The following is a 22986-nucleotide window of genomic DNA, read 5'->3' on the forward strand; positions in this document are numbered from 1 at the left end:
TGTCTCAACCCCTCCTTACATGCGCTATTGTTGCTAGGCGAAGCTCTCCCTGTGATCTACCTCCCTTTTAGAAGGTGGGGGGCCACCCTAGAGGGGCCATCGAGGTGACGGTTTCACCTTTTGCTACCAACTAATTAGATAGAAAGAATGTTTTTCTTCATTATTTAGATAAAGAACCATTCATAAAACAACCTCTTCAGAAGTCACTTATATGAGTTCAAGAAGTCTCTGGGCATGATTTCATAAATTTACCATTGCTCATCTCCAGTTTAGAATGATATGATGTGCATCAAATTACTCAGTGTTTTATCAACTTTTTCAGTCTAGAGCACACATTCTTCTTGTTGGTTATGTTGATGAGATTATTGTTATTATTATTATCAGTAATGATGCTAAAAGAATCAAAAAATTTAAAATCATATCTCATTAACAATTTCAAACCATGGACTTAGCATTAAGGAACATTTATATTTCACAAAAAACAGTATGTACTTAATAAGCTTGAAAAGTAGGTACAATAGAAGTTAGACCAATTAACATTCAAATGTAGATAGATACCAAGACAATTCAAGCTATTATTGCAAGTACAAGAGATCTGTTAGAAAGTTTGACCTATCATATATTAAAAAATTTGTCATCTCATTTGTTGTAAGTGTAATTAATTAATTCCTTGAGATTTCATAACAATCATGGAAAGCAGCTTTAAGAACTCTTTGATGTCTCATTGGAAAGTATCTTATATGCCTTGATCACGGTCATCTACAAATTAAGAGGCATATAAATGCAGATTAGGTACTCCCACACATAGGATATTCACATTAGGATATTGAGTTATTCTTGTAAGCAACTTGATAACTTGGAAAAGCAAGAAGCAAAAAAGTTGTGGCTAAATAGGGTGCAAAGGAAGAGTAGAGTTATATATCTTGTTGTAGGGATCATCACTGCAAAATAAAGCATACTCTCGTTGTGAAATAATCATATTTTTATTTTTGTGAGTTTGCTTTCCCTACAATGTTAGTTTAAACAATAGAATATAAATGATAAAGAAAAAAATTTTCATCTTACCTTATGAAGATACATTGAAAAATGCATCCTCTACTTTGTCTAGAGAGCATGATTTTCTAAACTACCATGGGGTGCTAGCATCCAACAAGGCAACCAATAGGATAGTGGTCAACATTGACAACATGACAAGGTCAAAATCTTAGGGCTTGACGGCATCACCAACTAGGGAGAGAGAGGGTGGCTAGGATTCTAATTTTTAGTTGTCTCAAGATGTATATTTTCTCGTCTAGGCCTCATATATATATCTGTAGGCTATGAATTTTAATCCAAGACATTAACTAATTAGTTATAAAAATAATGACTCGATCCTATTAAATCTCCACTAATTGTTTACTAGAGCTATTCAAATGAGTTTGAGATTCCTTAAAATCCAGTCCTATGAAATCTTAACCAATTACTTAATTAATTTAGAATTGTATACAACAATTCTAAAGCTTTATAATTTTGTTTTTATAAGTTTATTACTATTACAAAATTATTTTAAAATTACATTTTACTACAAATTAATTTTTATAACTCTTGTCAAATTTAAGATGTAATAAATTCTCTTCTTTAATTTTTAATTTGATTCTCAAATTTATATTGCACAGATTAATCTTTAATTTCATAATTACTCTCTTATTTTAATCGAATAAATTAATCTTAATCTATGCCAATTCAATTCTTACTTAATTAAGATAATTAACACTTAATTATAAGATTAATCGACTAGAATAATTAGGACTTAATCATCCACACTCCTCACTTAGGTTACAATGCATGCATGCGAACAAACTTTGACACCTAGTAACATTGTACATAAATGACCAAACTCTTTGAGATTTTTTTTATTTGTTTAGAAAGTTACGATTGGCTTCTAGCAAGGCGCATCAAGACCGGACACCAAATTTCAGAAGTGGAGGTTCTATAAATCCACCCCTTATCACCTTGTTAGAATATTGTAACATAATAACTAGGGGTATTATTGTAATTATGCTATATATCCTTCTCTATATAAGTCAATAACTCCGTGGTGTCTAATACACGGTTTTCTCTTAACATGGTATCAGAGTTAGGTTAAAAGAAAACCCTAACTTCCTATTGCCCTAGTTTCCGCCGCCTCTCTCTTTTCCCCCTCACGATTCTGCCCGCCCGACGTCATGCCTGTCTCCGCCGACACCGCGCCTTCCTCTTCCCGATGCCGCCGACGCTGCGCCACCCTCTACCATCCCTCCCCATCCAGGAGGGGCTACGACGGCTGCTGTGAGTCGTCACCGGGGAGCTTCGACGTCGCCGAAGAGTCAGGCTGCTGCCCTCTTTCACGTCGACGAGTCGCGAGCAGCAACTGCTACTACCACAGTGCAGTGCATCCTCCCTCGTCCGCACGCAACCTCTCTTCCCCAACTCCGATCTCGTGAGCTCCAACCTCCATCCAAGAGCCCTTTGATCGCTCCTTCCTCTTTCCTTTCGTCTCAGCTACCCGCAACTCCAGTTGGGTGTCGTTGACGAGCAGGGCGGCGACAATAGCGCCTTGAACGGAGATACTTCTCTTCCTCTCGTCTGGATCCGAGCAACCTCTGCGTCGATCCAGCAGCATCTCCCGATCCCGGCTTCAATCTAGGTTTTCGTTGCTGCAATGGTTCTGCCCTCTGGAGACTGCTATGGACTTTCTGCAGACGTGGTTGCGGAAGCAGGAGTTTTCACCAGAGAAGGGACAAGCGGTAGTTGGATGGTAAAAATTACGTCTATTGGACATCTCACATTGAGCTTTGGTTTGTTGGACAGGGTTAAGAGACACATCTCACTCAAACTGAAAATGTTCAAGTCGTCGATCGTCCTCTATGGAAGAAGGTTGACGCTCAGTTGTGTTGTGTTGTATTATCCAAGCTACCATCCATCCATCTCTTAAAAATGTCTTCCGTACTCACAAAACCTGCAAAGTCGTTTGGACACAGGCTCAACAACTCTTTACAAACACCTCTCGGCGACTCTCTCAAGTTTGTGAAGATCTTATGACCATCCTCAGTGTCCATCAAATTAATGATTCAATGTCAACTTATCTGAGTTCGGTCTCTAGCCTTCTTTGTGACTTCAATGAACTGCTACCACCTGCGGCCCATCCTGTTGAAGAGCTTGAAAATCGGAACAAATTTTGTATGTCCCTAGCTTTATATGGTCTGCCCACAGATTATGTTCATGTTCGTGATCAGATCCTGGGCAGCCCCACAGAAGCTACCATGGACAATACCTGGGCAACTCTCCTCCATGTCCCAGTCAAGATATTGACGATGCCTCCTTCCGTTCCGATTGACTCGTCAGCTTTGGTCTCTCGACACAACAACAAACCTCCACCTCGCAAGGGTGGCAAAGGTCATCCTTGGTGTGATTATTGCCACCATCCGAGCCACACGATTGATAAGTGTTGGGGTCTGCATGGTCAACCTCCTCACGCTGCTTAGATCATTCAGAGTTTTGTTGCTTTATCAGCTTCCGCTTCACAATTAACACCGGATCCAACCCCACAACCTTCCTATAATGACTTTCTGAAATGGTTTGAGGATCGTCAAGCTTCTGGTTCCACTGCTACTGTTGCACACGCTGGTAATTCCTTTGCTAGCATATCTCGCTCTTCAGATCCTTGAGTTCTTGATTCCGGGGCCACTGGTAATAAATCTCTATTTTCTTCTCTCACTACTTCTGATTATTTACCAATTGTCACCATGGCCAATGGTTCCAAACTGAGTCCAAGGGTATTGGTATTGTTCATCATTCTCCGTCTCTTTCCATTCATAATGTTCTTTATATTCTCGGAGCTCCCTTTAATTTATTATCAATAAGTTAACTTACTCGGTCTCTTGATTGTGTTATTTCTTTTATTAAAACATCTGTTTCTTTACATGACCGGAGTATGGAGAGGATGATTGGCTTCGGATATGAGTCTCATGGACTTTATCGGCTTCAACAACCCTCTCTCGTTGGTTTGGCGGCGGCATCTCCACTTCTTATTCATGCTCAGTTGGGACATCCAGGTCTTGATAAGTTAAAACAATTACATCCTAGTCTTTCTCACTTAGAATCTTTGTCTTGTGAGTCGTGTCAATTAGGTAAGCATGTTCGTAGGTTTTTTTCTCCTCGCATGTCTTCCTCCACTCTCCAGGGTAAAATACCTCATCATATCCTCTGCCCTCATCATCCTCTTCATCTTTTACCACCTCGGGTCTTTGGTTCTATATGTTTTGCTCATGATCTTGATCCTAGCATTGATAAACTCTCTCCCCGGTCTCATAGTGTGTTTTTCTTGGGTACTCACGGTCTCAAAAAGGGTACAAGTGTTATTCCACTACTCTTCGTCGGTACTTCATCTCTGCTGGTGTCACATTCTTTAATTCGGTTTCATTTTTTGGGCCTCCCGCTTCCCAGTCCGAGGTTTCTCCCTCTCCACCTGCACCGGTGACTATCTTTTGTCCTCCGGAGGCGCCTCTATCATCCCCAGCCTCGTCTCCTCCTTTACAAGTTTATCAGCGTCGTTCTCGTCCTGCTTTGCCGCAGACCGACACTGACATTTGCCGTGGATACATCTTTGGAGCCAAGTCTTTCGTCGTTTCCTCCGGTCCCATCCCTTGACTCTGATATTCCTATTGCACTTCGAAAGGATATGTGTTCCACTCGTAATTCTTCTCCTCACTATGTTTCTTTAAGTTATCACCGTCTTTCTCCTTCCTATTACTCTTGTCTTTCTTCCTTATCGTCTGTTTCACTTCCTAAGACTACAGGTGATGTCTTTGCCCATCCAGGATGGAAATAGGCTATACTCGATGAAATTTGTGCTTTATAGAGTAGTGGGACTTGGGATCTCATTCCTCTACCACCTGGGAAGTCAGTTGTTGGTTGTCGATGGGTGTATACGGTGAAGGTTGGTCCAGACAGTATGGTTGACAGACTTAAGGCGCGTCTCATCGCTAAAAGCTTTACTCAGATCTTCGGATTGGATTATGGGAATACTTTTTCTCCTATTGCCAAGATATCTTCTGTACGCCTATTCCTGTCAATTGTTGCGATTCGACATTGGCATCTTTATCAGTTGGACATCAAAAATGCATTCTTACATGGTGATCTGCTCGAGGAAGTCTACATAGAGCAACCTCCGTGTTTTGTTGCTCAGGGGGAGTCCCTACAAAAATTTTTATATTGCCTCAAGCAATCACCCAGAGCATGGTTCGGTAGATTTAGTACTGTAATTCAACAATTTGGCATGACTCAGAGCGAGATTGACCATTCTATCTTTTATCGCCACTCATCTACTGGTTACATCTACGTAGTGGTTTATGTTGATGATATTGTCATCACAGGTAGTGATCATCTTAGGATTTCACAGGTGAAACAACATCCTTTTAAACATTTCCAGACAAAGGACCTCAGCAAACTCAAATATTTTTTTGGGGATAGAAGTAGCACAGTCTAAACAGGGGGTCGTCATATCCTAAAGGAAGTATGCAATGGATATTCTGGAAGAAACAGGAATGTTAAACTCAAAGACAGTCGACAGCCCTATGGATCCTAATGTCAAGCTCCTGCCAAATCAGGGGAGTCTCTTCCAGATCCTGAACGCTACAGGAGATTAGTAGGGAAACTAAGCTACCTTAATGTTACTTGTTCGGATATCTCATTTGCGGTAAGTGAAGGAAGTCAGTTTCTCAACTCTTCATGCAAAGAACATTGGAATGTTGTGACTCGCATTATTCGATATATCATAAGCGCACCAGAAAAGGGTCTTTTGTATGCAAACAAAGGACATACTCGAGTCATAGGGTACTCTGATGCAGATTTGGCAGGATCTCCCACTGATAGAAGGTTCACTTCTGGGTTTTGTATATTTGTCGGAGGTAACCTTGTTTCTTGGAAAAGCAAAAAGCAGAATGTTGTGGCAAGATCCAATACAGAGGCAGAGTATCAGTAGTGTTCGAAATTCGAACTTATTTAATTAAGAATATTTATTGGATTAAATTGCAATTCAGATTTATTTAATTAAGAGGATTTATTGGATTAATTATAATTTAATTAGATTTTGAGTTTATTTTATCAAGGATATCTATTGGGTTAGTTGTAATTAATTAGAATTCATATTAAGAATTTATTAATTTAAATAAATGGATTTAGTTAAGATTTAATTATGAATTTATTTATCAATTATATTAAGGAGATAGTAGAATATAGATATGTATAAAATTTATAAAGACTTATGAATTTTATTATAGATTATTCATCTAAATAATATGGAAGTAAAATATATATTTTTATGGGGTACACAAAATTAAATAAAAGATTAATAACTAATCACTATACTAATATAACATACGAATTATATATATATATATATATGAGATTTAATACAAGAAACTTAGTATGTACAAATTTGTAGAAATTATTCATCTAACTAATATGGAAATAAAATAAGATATATAAGGTGTAATTACAAAGAATAAATAGAATTAAATAGGTAAAACTATATATGGAATTAGATAAACCATGGAAATTAGTTTCTATGTAAACTTGATATTTAGTTTTATAAAAAAACCAAAACAAAGTGAATGATAAATCATGAATTTTTTTATATGTAGATAGATATGGAAATTTTATAATCATGGAAATATGTTTCTATTTAAATTAGATATTAAGTTTCATAAAAAAAAAAATGATTTAGACTTTTTTTATAAGTCACGAATTTTATATGGCAATTTTATAAACCATGGAAATAGATTTTTATTTAAACTTGATGTTAAGTTTTATGAAAATAAAGTAAATGGCTTAGCAATTTTTTATATGTTATGAATTTTTAATGATAGATATGGAAATAGAAATTTTAGACAAAGTCCTAAATCCCCTCTCTATTTAAATCTTACCTTCAAAAGCCCTCTCTTAGTGTTGATTGCCGCCGGCCTTAGGGAGATCTCCTCACCCTTTTATTTTTCCACCGGTGCTAGGATTTTCAAGGAAGACAAGAAATGGGAGGCTAAGTACTTAAGGCATGTTCTCGACCATATTATTGTGTTAGATTAGTTTCTATAGTCTTGTGATGTTCGGATTGGATAGGTTGCTATGACATCATGTTTTGGACCCTAGGAATTTTGCATGTATTAAATTACGTTGATGCTTTTAATTAGCTTTAATAGTCTTATGAAATTTTGGATTAGGTAGTTTGCTAGGATATCATGTTTCGGCCATATAAAGTAAGCATGTTTTCAATTGTTGTGGTGTAAATTAGCCTCAATAGGTGAACGAATTTCACTTTGATGTCTTCTGTTGAAATTTAGTTAGCTTTCATTACCAATTTACAGAATCCTTTTCGGATCAAAGATGAATTTCATACGATTTTTATACCACTGACTGACGAATATGAAATTATGCTGTGACCTTGTAACTTTTGGTTCTGTTGTGGTGTAAATTGGCCTCAGTGGATGAACGAATTTAACTTCGATGTCTCCTGTTGAAATGTAAGAAATTTAGTTAGCTTTCATTACCAATTTACAAAACCCTTTTCAGATTATAGATGAATTTCATATGATTTTTATACCACTGACTCACGAATCTGGAATTATGCTGTGACCTTGCTGCTTTTGGTTCTATTGTGGTGAGTTTTAAATTCTATTTTTAGAAGTCATATAATTTGATGTTGCACTTCATGTTTGTTCCATGCTTCTAGTTGTTTTCCATTAGAAACCAGAGATCTTTGCATGCTTATGTTTAGGTTCACGTTTATGCCCTGTTTATGTTGCTAAGCATGCACATGATAAGCTGATGCACAAGTCTATCCTTAAGCTTATGATATAAAAATTACATGCTTACGTTAAGGTTTACAATTATTTCATGTTTATGTTTATACATGCTCACACTATGTTTATGCACAGAATGACGTGAAATCCATGTTTAAGCTTATGTTATGAATTTGCATGTTATGTTAAGATTTACGATCATGCTCACATTTAGGTAGTGATCAAGTGTATGTTAAGTGCATGATTAAGTTTATGTCCATGTTTATGTAATTATGCGGTTGAGTGTGACCCGTGTCCTTAGCCCGGGAGCTCACCAATTTTACATGGTCAAGTGTGACCGATGTCCTTAACCTGGGAGCTCACCAAATTTACGTGGTCGAGTATGACCGGTGTCCTTAACCCGGGAGCTCACCAAATTTACGTGGTCGAGTATGACCAGTGTCCTTAGCCCGGGAGCTCACCAAATTTTACGTGGTCGAGTGTGACCAGTGTCCTCAGCCCGGGGACTCACCAAATCTACATGGTCGAGTGTGACCGGTGTCCTCAGCCCGAGAGCTCACCAAATCTACGTGGTTGAGTGTGACCGGTGTCCTTAGCACGAGAGCTCACCAAAATTCTAAGTGATTGAGCGTGACCAGTGTCCTTAGCCCTGGAGCTCAACAAACTATGTAGTTGAGTGTAACCGGTGGCCTTAGCCCGGGAGCTCACTACTCTATGTGATTATGATCTTTTCCATGTTTAGCTTATTTATATGCTTATGCTTCTGTTCATCCATAGTATGTACATTTATGCCAACTAGTATGCTTATGCCTATGTTTATATATATGCTCCTGGTTGTGTCTATTTTATACTTAGCTTATGTACATGCTTAGGCTTATGTTTATGCTTGTATGCTTATGTAGACGTCTATGCTCATGTCCATCATGTGCCAGTAGGTAAGACCTAAGCTACCTAATATGTGTTTCCCTTAATACACTAGATTATAGACGCTAACTAATGCATAACACTGTTTTGAACATGTTGAGTCTCTTGACTCACAGTTTATATTTTTTTTTTCGACAATGAGACGAATAAGATACGAGGTATTGACTAGTGAGCCAGCTCGGAACAAGGGCAGTACAACCCAAAGTCCATCTAGTTTAAATTCGCATTTAGTTATGTTTTCTTTTGAACCGTCTATGTAATTTTATTTGAACTAAGAATTCATTATAGAAGTATGAGTATGTGGCGTTCGTAGTTATATTTATGAATTGTAAAAAATAAAAAACTAAGGACGTTACAGTTGGTATCAAAGCAAAAGTTCCTGGAAGGGTTGTGCCTACTGCCAGTTCCGAGAAGCTCACGGGGGCAAGCCTCAAGTCTATAAGTTTAAATGCTTTATATTTTACATGCATAAAGAAAAGAAATGTTTGTTGAGATGTTAAGTTAGAGGTTTGATAGTATGGCTAACATTGATTAAAACTACTTAGACTTAATTAATTGTTTGCTTAGATGTGAAAATATTATGATTTAGCTTTATGCCCAATCTAAAATTTTTTTTCTCCTAATATAGAATGACTTTTGCCCTTAGTTCAAATGACCTCATAGCTGTTAGCTTCCGAATCTAGGATATTTTTTTTTAGGACCTTTATGCTCACAGTCGAACCTTTGATCATAACATGTCTTAGAAGTGTTAAATTTTCTTTCCCAAGTAAGTTGGGGGAACTTTCGGGGATAGTGTAGTAATTGTAGGAATTTTCGATGTGGAGTGATGTCTAGTATGCAGCCTAGGAACCCCATGCTTAAAGGCTATGGAGTAAGGTGAGAAAAATGGTTAAGGTTATGTGGTCAAATTGCACCTAGGAAGAAACTACTTGGGAGACCAAGGGAGACATAAGAAGTCGCTACCCAGGATTATTTGGTAAGCATTAATTTCGAGGATGAAATTTCATTTAAGGGGGGAGGAATTGTAGTGTTCAAAATTCGAACTTATTTAATTAAGAATATTTATTGGATTAAATTGTAATTCAGATTTATTTAATTAAGAGGATTTATTGGATTAATTACAATTTAATTAGATTTTGAGTTTATTTTATCAAGGATATCTATTGGGTTAATTGTAATTAATTAGAATTCATATTAAGAATTTATTAATTTAAATAAATGGATTTAGTTAAGATTTAATTATGAATTTATTTATCAATTATATTAAAGAGAGAGTAGAATACGGATATGTATAAAATTTATAAAGACTTATGAATTTTATTATAGGTTATTCATCTAAATAATAAGTAAAATATATATTTTTATGGGGTACACAAAATTAAATAAAAGATTAATAACTAATCACTATACTAATATACATACAAATTATATATATATATATATATATATATATATATGAGATTTAATGCAAGAAACTTAATATGTACAAATTTGTAGAAATTATTCATCTAACTAATATGGAAATAAAATAAGATATATAAGGTGTAATTACAAAGAATAAATAGAATTAAATAGGTAAAACTATATATGGAATTAGATAAACCATGGAAATTAGTTTCTATGTAAACTTGATATTTAGTTTTATAAAAAAAAAACAAAGTGAATGATAAATCAAGAATTTTTTTTATATGTAGATAGATATGGAAATTTTATAATCATGGAAATAAGTTTCTATTTAAACTAGATATTAAGTTTTATAAAAATAAATAAATGATTTAGACTTTTTTATAAGTCACGAATTTTACATGTAGATAGATATGGAAATTTTATAAACCATGGAAATAGGTTTTTATTTAAACTTGATGTTAAGTTTTATGAAAATAAAATAAATGACTTAGCAATTTTTTATATGTTACGAATTTTTAATGATAGATATGGAAATAGAAATTTTAGACAAAGTCCTAAGTTCCCTCTCTATTTAAACCTTTCCTTCAAAAGCCCTCTCTTGGTGTTGATTACCACCGGCTCTAGGGAGATCTCCTCATCCTTTTATTTCTCCACCGGTGCTAGGATTTTCAAGGAAGACAAGAAATGGGAGGCTAAGTACTTAAGGCATGTTCTCAACCATATTATTGTGTTAAATTAGTTTCTATAGTCTTGTGATGTTCGGATTGGATAGGTTTCTATGACATCATGTTTTGGACCCTAGGAATTTTGCATTGATAGTCTAATGAAATTTTGGATTAGGTAGTTTGCTAGGATATCATGTTTCGGCCATATAAAGTAAGCATGTTTTCAATTGTCGTGGTGTAAATTAGCCTCAATAGGTGAACGAATTTCACTTCGGTGTCTTCTATTGAAATTTAGTTAACTTTCATTACCAATTTATAGAACCCTTTTCGGATCAAAGATGAATTTCATACGATTTTTATACCATTGACTGACGAATCTGAAATTATGTTGTGACCTTACTACTTTTGATTCTATTGTGGTGTAAATTAGTCTCAGTGGATGAACGAATTTTACTTCAATGTCTTCTGTTGAAATGTAAGAAATTTAGTTAGCTTTCATTACCAATTTACAGAACCCTTTTCAGATTATAGATGAATTTCATATGATTTTTATACCATTGACTCACGAATCTGGAATTATGCTGTGACCTTGCTGCTTTTGGTTCTATTGTGGTGAGTTTTAAATTCTGTTTTTAGAAGTTATATAGTTTGATGTTGCACTCCATGTTTGTTCCATGCTTCTAGTGGTTTTCCATTAGAAACTAGAGATCTTTGCATGCTTATGTTTAGGTTCACGTTTATACCCTGTTTATGTTGCTAAGCATGCACATGATAAGCTGATGCACAAGTCTATCCTTAAGCTTATGATATAAAAATTACAAGCTTACGTTTAGGTTTACAATTATGCCATGTTTATGTTTATACATGCTCACACTATGTTTATGCATAGAATGACGTGAAATCCATGTTTAAGCTTATGTTATGATATACGATTATGCTCACGTTTAGGTAGTGATCAAGTTTATGTTAAGTGCATGATTAAGTTTATGTCCATGTTTATGTAATTATACGGTTGAGTGTGACCGGTGTCCTTAGCCCGGGAGCTCATCAATTTTACGTGGTCGAGTGTGATCGGTGTCCTTAACCCGGGAGCTCACCAAATTTACATGGTCGAGTGTGACCGGTGTCCTTAGCCCGAGGACTTACCAAATATACGTGGTCGAATGTGACCGGTGTCCTCAACCCGAGAGCTCACCAAATCTACGTGGTTGAATGTGACCGATGTCCTTAACACGGAAGCTCACCAAAATTCTATGTGGTTGAGTGCGACCGATGTCCTTATCCTGGGAGCTTACCAAACTATATAGTTGAGTGTGACCGGTGGCCTTAGCCCGGGAGCTCACTACTTTATGTGATTATGATCTTTTCCATGTTTAGCTTATTTATATGCTTATGCTTCTGTTCATCCATAGTATGTACGTTTATGCCAGCTAGTATGCTTATGCCTATGTTTATATATATGCTCCTGGTTGTGTCTATTTTATACTTAGCTTGCGTACATACTTAGACTTATGTTTATGCTTGTATGCCTATGTAGACGTCTATGCTCATGTCCATCATGTGCCAGTAGGTAAGACCTAAGCTACCTAGTATGTGTTTCCCTTAATATACTAGATTATAGATGCTAACTAATGCATAACACTATTTTGAACATGCTGAGTCTCTCGACTCACAGTTTATATCTTTTTTTTTTCAGATAATGAGACGAATGCATTGACCAGTGAGCCAGCTCGGAATAAGGGTAGTACAACCCGAAAACCATCTAGTTTAAATTCCGCATTTAGTTATGTTTTCTTTAGAACCGTCTATGTAATTTTATTTGAACTAAGAATCCATTATGGAAGCAACTAAGATTAGTGTTTGTCCTATTAAAACTAAATGTTCATTAGATATATCTATGACCAATTGATGCAATTTTTTTCTATTGGATTCCACTATAAATAGGTTTAATCTTATTGCCCCCAGGGCTACCGTGCTCTTATTACTTTCGACTATTTCTTGAGATCTCAATTCAGTATTTACTACTTTAGACTGTTTACCGATGACCTAGAAGATAAATTGAGGTCTAAGGAACAGATCTAAGAAAGCGACTAGGTTGAGACTGATATATTTGAGTTTGAGTAAAGGAAGATCAATTGACATTGCATCATTATCTTGTAATCACCGACTGGTCTTTTATGATCATTTATGTAGGAATGAACATAATAGTGATACAAAGTTGAGCAAAATCTGGGGATTACTTTCACCGAGGAAAGTAGCTCGATGGATATAATTAGTCTTGGATCTTAGATCTAAGGTACAACGAACTTTTATATTTTGCTATTAACAGTGACAAGTGTCTAAAGAAGTTTTGTTTGCAGATGAACTCACTAGTCGTACGACCTTCAACCTTGTATCAAAGCCCGGTAGGGTGATATGATGGATCACATAAGTTGTGATTAATGATGATAGTGACAAGCCCTCGTGTGCAAGTGGGATATGTTGGTTTTTCCCACATGGGGTATATTAGCATGCAAAGGAGGATAATGGGATCATGACCCATTATCTATAACTTCCCCTCCCTATTATCCCCAATATATGCATGAGCATATAAAGGATCTTGGGGCATTAAAGCAAGGCGAGTGTGGAAAAATTGTGGAAGAGAGGTTGTTGTTGATCATGCGGTTGTTGATCACTTGCGGAGAAGTAGATCATTCACAGTCGAAGACCACTGGGTTGAGGGTTGAAGCGTTGTAAAGCAGTGGTAATAGCTCGATATTCATGACTATTATCCCAACTATGAGTTGTTCGTAGGTATATCGAGAACTCAACTCATTTTATATATGTAATCTCTTATATGATTCTATTATGTCAGAACAAAATTTGACATTTACACTAGTTACGATGAACTCACTAGACATATCCAAGATAAGTTACCATGTGTATATTGTTTGTAGATGACATTGTTTTGGTCGATGAGACTCATTAAGGAATAGATGTTAAGCTTGAATCTTGGCGGGAGATATTAGGTGTTAAAGGTTTTAAGTTTAGTAGAGTAAAATTAGAATATATAGAATTTAAGTTTAGTAGTAATAAATGTGCAAGACAATTGTTAATATAGGAGATGTTGAGTTTCTTGTAACTCAAAGATTTAAATATCTAGGCATTCTTGCAAAAGAATTGAGGGGTTGACAAAGATGTTTTACATAAGATATAAACAAGATGGTTGAAATAGAGAAGGACATCAGGTATTGTGATCATAAGGTACCTCTAAATCTTAAAGAGAAGTTCTATAAAATGGTGGTTAGACCTGTTATGTTATATAGAGATGAGTGTTGGGCTATAAAGCGAGTAAAAGATGAAAGCCGCAAAGATGAGGATGTTAAAGTGAATGTGCGGACATATAAGGATGAACAACTATTAAAGAGAAAGTTAGGATTGCACCTATTGAGAGAAAACTTCTAGAAACACATTTAATAGTTATATACTTAGGATCAATAAATCCTCTAATTAGGTGATGTGTGATCATGACGAATATACATATTAATCGAGAAAGGAGATCAAAGAAGACTTGATTAAAAAAAATAAAATATAAATAATGATACAGTAAGTGATCAAGTCCAGTAGTGTAGGAGGATCTATATTACCAACTCCACTTAGTGGGATAAAAGCTTGCTTGTTATACTGCATGTGCTATATATCCTTTTACATGTTTTTCTTGTTGCTATAAAAAAAAAATGTGGCAATACATAGAGCATCAGTCTGTCCATTTGACTATATTTTGTGCTTCTCAAAGCCACAATTAAGCATGGTGGTTTATGGTAGATGGTGAACAATTTTTTTTCAATTTAAGATCGCTGACTTCTTGATAGAATGAACCTTAAAAGTGTGATGTGCATCCAAGGACCTACATTGGTGTTCTATATGAAAGAAACTATTTGTCAAAACTGAGAATCCATTTCTAACAAAAAAAGGAAATAATCTAGAGTCTAAGTAAATACCTTTCCATTGTTAAATTGAGCCTTATACACGCGGCCATAAGAACCTTCACCAACAAGATTATCTTCACTGAAGCTATCTGTTGCCACTTGTAGGTCAGCTACAGAATAATTAACTGCTTTTACAGAGGTAGTAATGACCCTCTTTGCTATAGACTTGTTCGAGATGTCATCTTCATCAGATGATCTGTAACGATCAAGTGGAGGAGGCTTAAGGCTTATTGGAGCAGGCGACGACAACCTTTCTGTATCAATCCTAGGGGGTGTCTGCATCATCTTCATGTCTGCAACCAATCAATTATAAGACAAAAGAATTACATTGTCAAAAATCATTTTCATTTTTGCAAAATAGGCCATAACCAATTTTTTCTGTAACATTGCTGCCGACTGATAAGATAACTAATAACTATGGAACTATTGTCATCTAAACTACTAATAAATTATAACAAACTAATCAGTGAAAAGAAAATGTAAAATGCTGGGTTGTACAAGCGGCATTTTTCAGAAATTGTCTTATGACTATTTCTCCCTCTCACTTCTTGATTTCTTTATAATAGGACATCATTTGGTTTCTGTCTGTCTGATAAACATAATTTCTTTGCATGTTATCTTCTAATGATAATCACATCCCCTTAATAATGGATTGCTGACACAATCTCTCCATGGATTTCATAATACTACTTACGAATGCTAAATTTGTAAATCACAGAAATGTTTCGATGTCACAAGGTTTAGACTGCATCAGTTAACAATTCAATATAACATCTCAAATACACAAACAAGTAGAACAAGTCATGAATCCAAAACATTTATGCTCCACCAATGGAAGAACAAATATATGATCACACCACAAATCAATGTAAAAACTGAAGAGGCATACCCATAGTGTTAAAGGCATTACATCACCCTGAAATGTTTGGCTTCCTTAACTGAAGCATATATTTGATCATTCCACGAGTTCTTGCTAAGATACTTTACTATACACATCATTATATGATGGTTCAACCTTTAGACAATGAACCACTCTGAGTAACAAATTGTAGAATGCATTGCTCTAAAAGTAGGATTACATAACATACCTTCATGAACAAGCTTGGGGTTTAGTTCGATAAAGCTCATTTTCATTCGTTCAATAGTAAAAGGATATATAAAATAAACAACCTTGAACACTAATAAATTTGGTTCATTAACATTCATGAACAAGGTTCAAGTACAATTTATGAATGAACTTATTTTTTAACTTGTGTAAAATTCAATTATAAATTTATTTCTTAATATTTTAATTTAAATACATATAAAAAACAGCAATTTATACATTTTTATAATCTTAAATTATTCATAATATGTTAAAATTTAAAAATTAATATAAGTTTCATGAATTAGATAAATATTTAACCTATTCTATAAGGACAACAACACAGCTAGTTGAGCTCGATAAAAAGCTCAAGCTAAAAAAGATTTTTAATAAGCAAATTTGAACAAGATTGATAAGTAAATAAACAAGCTTGAACACAAGTAAACTCAGGTCAGCTAAAAGCCCTCTCTAAAAGGCAACCCAGGTGACCACCTAAGCATTTTCGCCATGGGGCTGCTTTGCCTAGTGGTTAGGTGCCTCCCCAACTACATGACTAGATGCTGCTACCTTACATTTAATGAACTAGTTGTGAGATTGGAAAGCGCAATAACTAGAGCAACCTAAACATAGCAGAGTGCATATTAACATTGGAAAGATGTTGGACTTTCAAGCAAATTTTCATTTATTGCTTCTAATGCATTAGGAATTCCAGCCTTATAGACATGACTATGCCCAACGGCGACTCCCTTTCAAAAAGTGGCCTAAGTGGATTATTGAATTTTTAACTTTATTTTGATTTTGATTTTTTAGCTACAATGTTAAATATGAAATATGTCATTTGTTATTGTATGTTTATTACTTATCAATTATGACTTGCCTATTTGTGATTGTAACTTTATTTTGATTGATTAAGGATTCAATTGTTATACACACACATTAATTCTAGTCATTCTTATTTTAATATATTTCTCTTTTCTATGCTAACATTTTTTAATGCCAATTGTCTTGCCTACTGCCTAGGTCCTAGGTAGTGGGTTGATCACCTACTCCTTGGAATTTCCTATTAATACCCCGGTAGAATATCAAAGGAATTCATTTCAAAGTGAATCACTCAAATTAGAACATACATAGGACTCAATTTTGGTGAACTATGTTATAAAAATGGTGAGTTTAATCTATTGGGTTTTGTTATATCCGAACTAAATTAGGCTTGAGAAAGTCACATCTGAATTGATTTTAACTGACCAATAGTTCAAGTTAATGTCTGAAATTGACATTGACAACATATCACAGTAGGTTCAGCTCAATTTAGCCATGGACCAAGTGGCTAGTAAGTCAGGGAGTGGCATTAGAAAAATCAATTAAACTCTTTATTATTCAACAATCATTCATGTCTATCATAGAGCATAAATCTTAATTTTGTTTTAACATTATGTTAAGTATAGTTATGCAGTAATATCATACTGTTACTGGTGGCCAAATATGGGTAAGTTATCCAATGTCAAAAGGGCTTGCTAGGTGGCTTCACTATGTTCTTCAGTACCTAGGTATTTTCAGGTGGGAATTATGCCTACCTTCATTCTCAAAGAAACTGAAGGTTCAAATTTCAGAAAGACCTTTCATTGTCAACCAATAGAATGACAGGGTTACCAAATGAAAATAAAGAAAAGGATAAAAATGAAATTGACAAAAATAAAATAACCAAGAATGTTTTGGATATATCATATTGCTCGTAACAATGGTACAGCAAACTGCAGTCTTGGTGAAAAGGAAGTTTGAAACTAATGGCTACCAGAACCAAAAGGAGAAAGCCTAAATGAAAATTTCTCTTGAGAACTCCACAGCTTTTAAGGCCTCAAAAATCCCAAAAAAAATTATTTACTCTGTCTACTATCTTTTCCTCAAGACATTTTTCAGTTGCGTGGCAAATATGCAAACAAGTAAAAGTGCAGAATAAGTAGAATTAGACACTTGACAGTTATGATGCACTAAAACATCCCAGAGAGGGACTCCCTGTCCAAGGTCAATTTATGAAATTAACTGAGTGGGCAGTCAACTACAACTACAGAATATTTCAGAAAGGTACTAGAATGGGTGGACATCTGCAATTGATCAAGACAATGAAGGAAGATTCATTCTACAGTTTGCCAAGGGCATAAATGATGAAGAATGGAAGTGTTAAGTCATAATAATAAAGACACATGCATATACTAAAATTGGGTAGTATAGGGAAAATTATCTAAGTAGTCACAGTTAAACTCTCTCCAAAGTGCACATAATTTTCAAATCTAACATACCATTAACTTCCTCTGGAGCAAGATGAGCAAAAGGTTGATCTTGATTAAGATTTTCTTCAACTGAGTAGTTTCGTGATTTCCTCCTTATAACAAAAAATGCAACTATTCCACCTACAACCAATATAGATATAATGATTCCTGCTATTCCTCCGCCACCAATACCCCCATGACCAGATTGCTGACCAGGGTCACTTTTTCGACCTGGCGGAGGAGGAGAATAAGGTGGAGGTGGAGGTGCTGGACCAGAGCTCCACTGGTTGTTACCAGTCCTATAAAACAAGTGCCATAAAACAGTTACTATAATCAATGTTTTAACATATGAACATGCGGTATTTCACCACTTCCTATATGCTTATGCAGTCAAATCTTGCTTTGATGTTAAATGACTTAATGAACCAGCCAGTCTTTTAGTTTAAACAAATGAAATATTTTTAGGAATAGGTTAGATGAGTAGAAGATGATAAGCATGGTGTATAGTTAATGTAATCCAGATACATAAGAACCAACAAAAATGAAAAACAAGAGATCCCTTTATTCAAAAAGGGACAAGTGGGAAGTGATTAGTGAGTTGTTGATTTATAAAGTAAAAGCATAGAAAGTACACATTTTACATATTGGCAAGTGTAAGAGACAAATAGAATTAGCAATTTGTTAATCACTATGAAAGTGCAAATCATGTTTAAGTTTGTTTTTTTAATTTTTATTAAGATTATTGAAATAAAGTTTGTTTTTTCAGAAATATAATTATAAATTATTTAATAGCTATTACTTATCCTCCAATATGCGGTAACCTGGCCATGCACATAAAGCCTTTAAGATATTGGTGGAAATGAACATTTGCTGCCAACCAATAAGATGAGCTTCAGTTATGGTAATATCATATTAAATGAATATGAGATACATTTAACTTAATAATAAACATTATTGATACACATTTATCTTCATAAAAATTATTGATAGCTTACAGGTTCAGATTAGATACAATAATTACTACTAACCATGAAAAATGATGATGATGATGATAGGTTTATCGAGAGGATCATAAGGTAGTGGCATATGTCAAAGATCAATTATGTAAAGATAGATATGTTTGTAGTCTAAAATACATAATTTGCAATTCTGATTAAATATGCAAACACCCTTATAATGGTAAAGATCCATAAATACTCACTGAAGATTTTTTATCCCTTTTAATTGGTTAGGAATCCATCCAGTGAAGCGGTTATTCTCAACATACCTGAAAGAAACTATATGTATGCCTTAATATACAAAATGCATAATTCTTCCTCTTACATACCAACAAACTTACAGATTCTGAAGTGGAAGATTGGCAAGGACGTCTATGTGACCAGTGAACTGGTTATTTTGCAAATATCTAAAACATTCAGAACAACATATGTTTCTAAGCCAAAATCTACTGGAAAATAATATTAATATATGCGCAATGTTTCTCTTACAGGTTCGTCAAACTTGTTAAGCTGCTAGAACTCTGCGGAAGATCACCAGAAAATGAATTGAAAGACAAATCCCTACAGTGAAATTTCCACTTTTAGGAAAGTTGAGAAATCACATTTGCGGATAAGAATATAATTCGTACTTCAAAATCTATCACAAAAGGTTGCATGCTATTGATGTGCAGAGGTCAACAAAAACTTAGTGATGTAGAGCCCAAGACTCGAGAGAGAACAAACTTGTAAAAGAGATTAAATTTTATTAATAACTGGGATGACTGAAACAAGGGGTTAGGATTCATTATAGGCCCAACCATAATCCTGAAATCCTAAAAACAAAGGTCTAACATTTATCAGGTTTACTATGATTAGTGAAAACATAATAATAATGAGCACTTACAATATTTAAAAAAAAAAAAAAAACTGGAAAAAAACTTCTTAAACTAAAATTTCTAAACTTAGCATAATTTCATTACTGAGTAACCACCTCTTAAAAATATTTCAGTAACTAACGTGGAAAGCAATAGCAGCAAGTATTATATATAAGAAACCAAAATCATAATCTAGCCAGTAGCTATAGTGGAAATCAAATGAATTTGAACTATTCTCAACAAATATAACAATTTAAAATTACACTTACATCGTTGCTAGATGAGAGAGGCTTTGAAACATTTCACCCAAATTATCTTGAAGATGATTGTGAGAAAGATTTCTACATCAACATATCTATATTTAATCCAACAAATATTAGGTAAGATAGAAAATAAAATAAAGATTGTGTGATTCAAAAGGCCACTCACAGATATTCTAATGAGGTCATCTGTGAGATTATATAAGGTACTGTTTGACCAAATTGGTTATTGCTGAGGTCTCTGCAGATGGAATTATCATAAGAGAGACACCAATGAGTGTATCATAGTATGCCATCAAGGTTAGACTAGATTACAGTTTGTGGAGATTTGTAGGAAGAGTATATGGTATCTGGACTCCATTTCCAAGATTATTCTTGCTCAAGTCACTGCATCAATACAAGGAAATCAGAACTTTAAAATAATTTTCATGCTACGAACAGAAGAGCAAGGATTTGTCTTACAGCTCAGTTAGGGAAGACAGTTGATTCATGTTGTACCCAAGTGTCCCAGTAAGGCCCAACCCTGACAATGTGCTAAATGGAAAAAGAGACACACATCAAATATGGCAGCTAAAAAAAAGAAATCCTAGCATCAAGTTCATCAGAAATGTAAGTGAAAAAACAAAAGAGACAAGAATAAGCATCCAGTTCAGCACAGTTTGTCTCACATTGCAGTAATTGATGAACCAGAGCATGTAATTCCTCTCCACGATTCTCCACATGGATCACCACCACTTTGTTTCCAGCCTGTCAGCTGGGAGTTGGAATTCAAGCTGTTGAACAGGACGTTGAGGGCCGAAGCTGCACAGTAAGTGTTATAATAAGAAGATTTTCAAGAATGACTGTTGGATAAAGCTACAAATCACTCCTCCGAATCGGAGCTAGAGAAATACATGTCTAGACTTAGCAATCCTTGTTTACCAAAAGGCCCGAGAGTGATAGTAGAATACAGTTAGAGAAACAAAGCCTTCTAAAAACTCCTGGAAATAGATTAATTGCTTCAGTTCTCCTAGAACCTTTATCGGCAAAAAAAAAAAAAAAATCATATACTTTTAACCCCGAACACCCACTTTTCCGTAGATTCAATCCTCTCCTATCGACGTACATCATTTTTTCACAAAAATTTCAACTGTTCAGTCAATTCCCCATAAAAACATCAACTGGCGATTATTCTGGTAATTTTCAACCAAAGACGGAACAAGAAACAGATCGACAAGACAACTTCCCAACTTAAACAGTCAAATACAAAAACAAGCATCCAAAAACGTAAAATTTTAACCCACGGACACCAGCAATGATAGACTTCCCCACTCCCCCCTCGCATCCACTCATCAACTCACCGTCATTCGAGTCGGTGTCGGCGACGACGAAGCTCGGATGCCTCGCACAGACGCACGCAAGAAGAACCCAAATCGCCACAATTCCTCTACCTCTCATCGGCGCCATTATCCTTCGGATCGGAAGAAAAGAGAAAAAAAAAAAAAAAAGAGGAAAAGGCTTGTCTACTTCCAGCTCACAGTGCGGGTATAAAAAGTCCCCCCTTTTTGAACTGATCACGGTATAGCCGTATAGGAAGAAGAAAGCTAACTGGCACCGACTGTCGACTGATAAAGAAATCTGAACCGAGAAAAATATATGATATCTCGCATTAAAATAAAATAAAATAAAATAAAAATAGGGAGTTGCTGACAGTTCATAAAAACTAATCAATTTCCCATGAGAATACCGGGAGCAATCACCAAATACAGCTTTTTTAATGTTAAGTGAAATAATTTGACTGATTAAATTATCTTTTTTAAGTTCTAAAAGGTATTTTGTAAATATTATGAAGATCTTATTTACAAAAATTCTCAATTAATGTTTCATTTTATGAACTTTCAAAATTAATTTAGAATATTTCTAAAATATTATTTGATGATAGAATAATATTGGCTGGCAGGCATCACAGATAGTTGACGATGAGGACAACTACATGATTGTGATCGTTTTTTAAAAATAAATTAGAGGTCATAAGTGAATTTTAAACTCATGACCTATTGATTAGCAATCAATAACTTAACCATGCATCAAACCAACTCGTGGGATGATTAGGATAAACAATATATAAAATATCATTTTTACGTAAACCGACGTATCCACAATTATAGATATTTAAAACACGGTTGAATGTATAATGGCTTATTTTAAAATTATAAAAATTAATTAATAATTTGATACTTACTTTCTCTTAGACAAAAAAAAAAAAAAAAAAAAAAATCATCGCAATTAAATTATCACCCAACTCTGCGATGAAAAGATTAAAATTCATTGTCAATTTTACAACGAATTTTTTTTCATCATAATTTCGCAACAAAAATAAAATCCGTTGCAAAAGTCACCGTACCCAAATCTAGGAAGAAATTTTGTTTTCATCCCAGATTTGATAATGAATTCAATTTTCATCGTAGACTTACAACGAAAATGGATTCATCGCTAAATCTACGACAAATATAGTTTTGTTGTCAATTTGTAACAAATCCACTCTTCGTCACAAATTGATAGCGAAAATAGATTCATTGTCAATCTGTGATGAAAAGGGAATTCGTCGTAGAATTATGATGCATAGTAATTTTACGATAATTTGGCGATGAAAAATTTTCGACGCAAAATGCTAATATTTTGTTTAAAGTCTATTCATTTTCTACGAGTTGTTGTGTTTACATAATACATCACATCATATTCACAACATATGCATCCTATTTATAA

At 34.8% G+C, this 22986-nt stretch overlaps 1 protein-coding gene across 1 annotated transcript in view; it reads right to left on the reverse strand.

Moving 5' to 3' along the window:
• Positions 1-21807, reverse strand: part of LOC122001361 (protein STRUBBELIG-RECEPTOR FAMILY 7-like) — a 30461-nt gene extending 8654 nt beyond the window's left edge. The window contains exons 1-11 of the mRNA XM_042556071.1: positions 21582-21807; positions 20910-21042; positions 20704-20775; positions 20557-20628; positions 20411-20482; positions 20251-20322; positions 19617-19688; positions 19469-19534; positions 19331-19396; positions 18160-18428; positions 14791-15071 (exon numbers count right to left, since the gene is read on the reverse strand). Coding sequence (XP_042412005.1) covers positions 14791-15071; positions 18160-18428; positions 19331-19396; positions 19469-19534; positions 19617-19688; positions 20251-20322; positions 20411-20482; positions 20557-20628; positions 20704-20775; positions 20910-21042; positions 21582-21687 — 1281 coding nt within the window. The 5' untranslated portion in view covers positions 21688-21807. The remainder of the gene's footprint in view (positions 1-14790; positions 15072-18159; positions 18429-19330; positions 19397-19468; positions 19535-19616; positions 19689-20250; positions 20323-20410; positions 20483-20556; positions 20629-20703; positions 20776-20909; positions 21043-21581) is intronic.
• Positions 21808-22986: the final 1179 nt, after the last annotated feature.

This window comes from Zingiber officinale, chromosome 7A (assembly GCF_018446385.1).
Source record: "Zingiber officinale cultivar Zhangliang chromosome 7A, Zo_v1.1, whole genome shotgun sequence".
Lineage (NCBI taxonomy): Eukaryota > Viridiplantae > Streptophyta > Magnoliopsida > Zingiberales > Zingiberaceae > Zingiber > Zingiber officinale.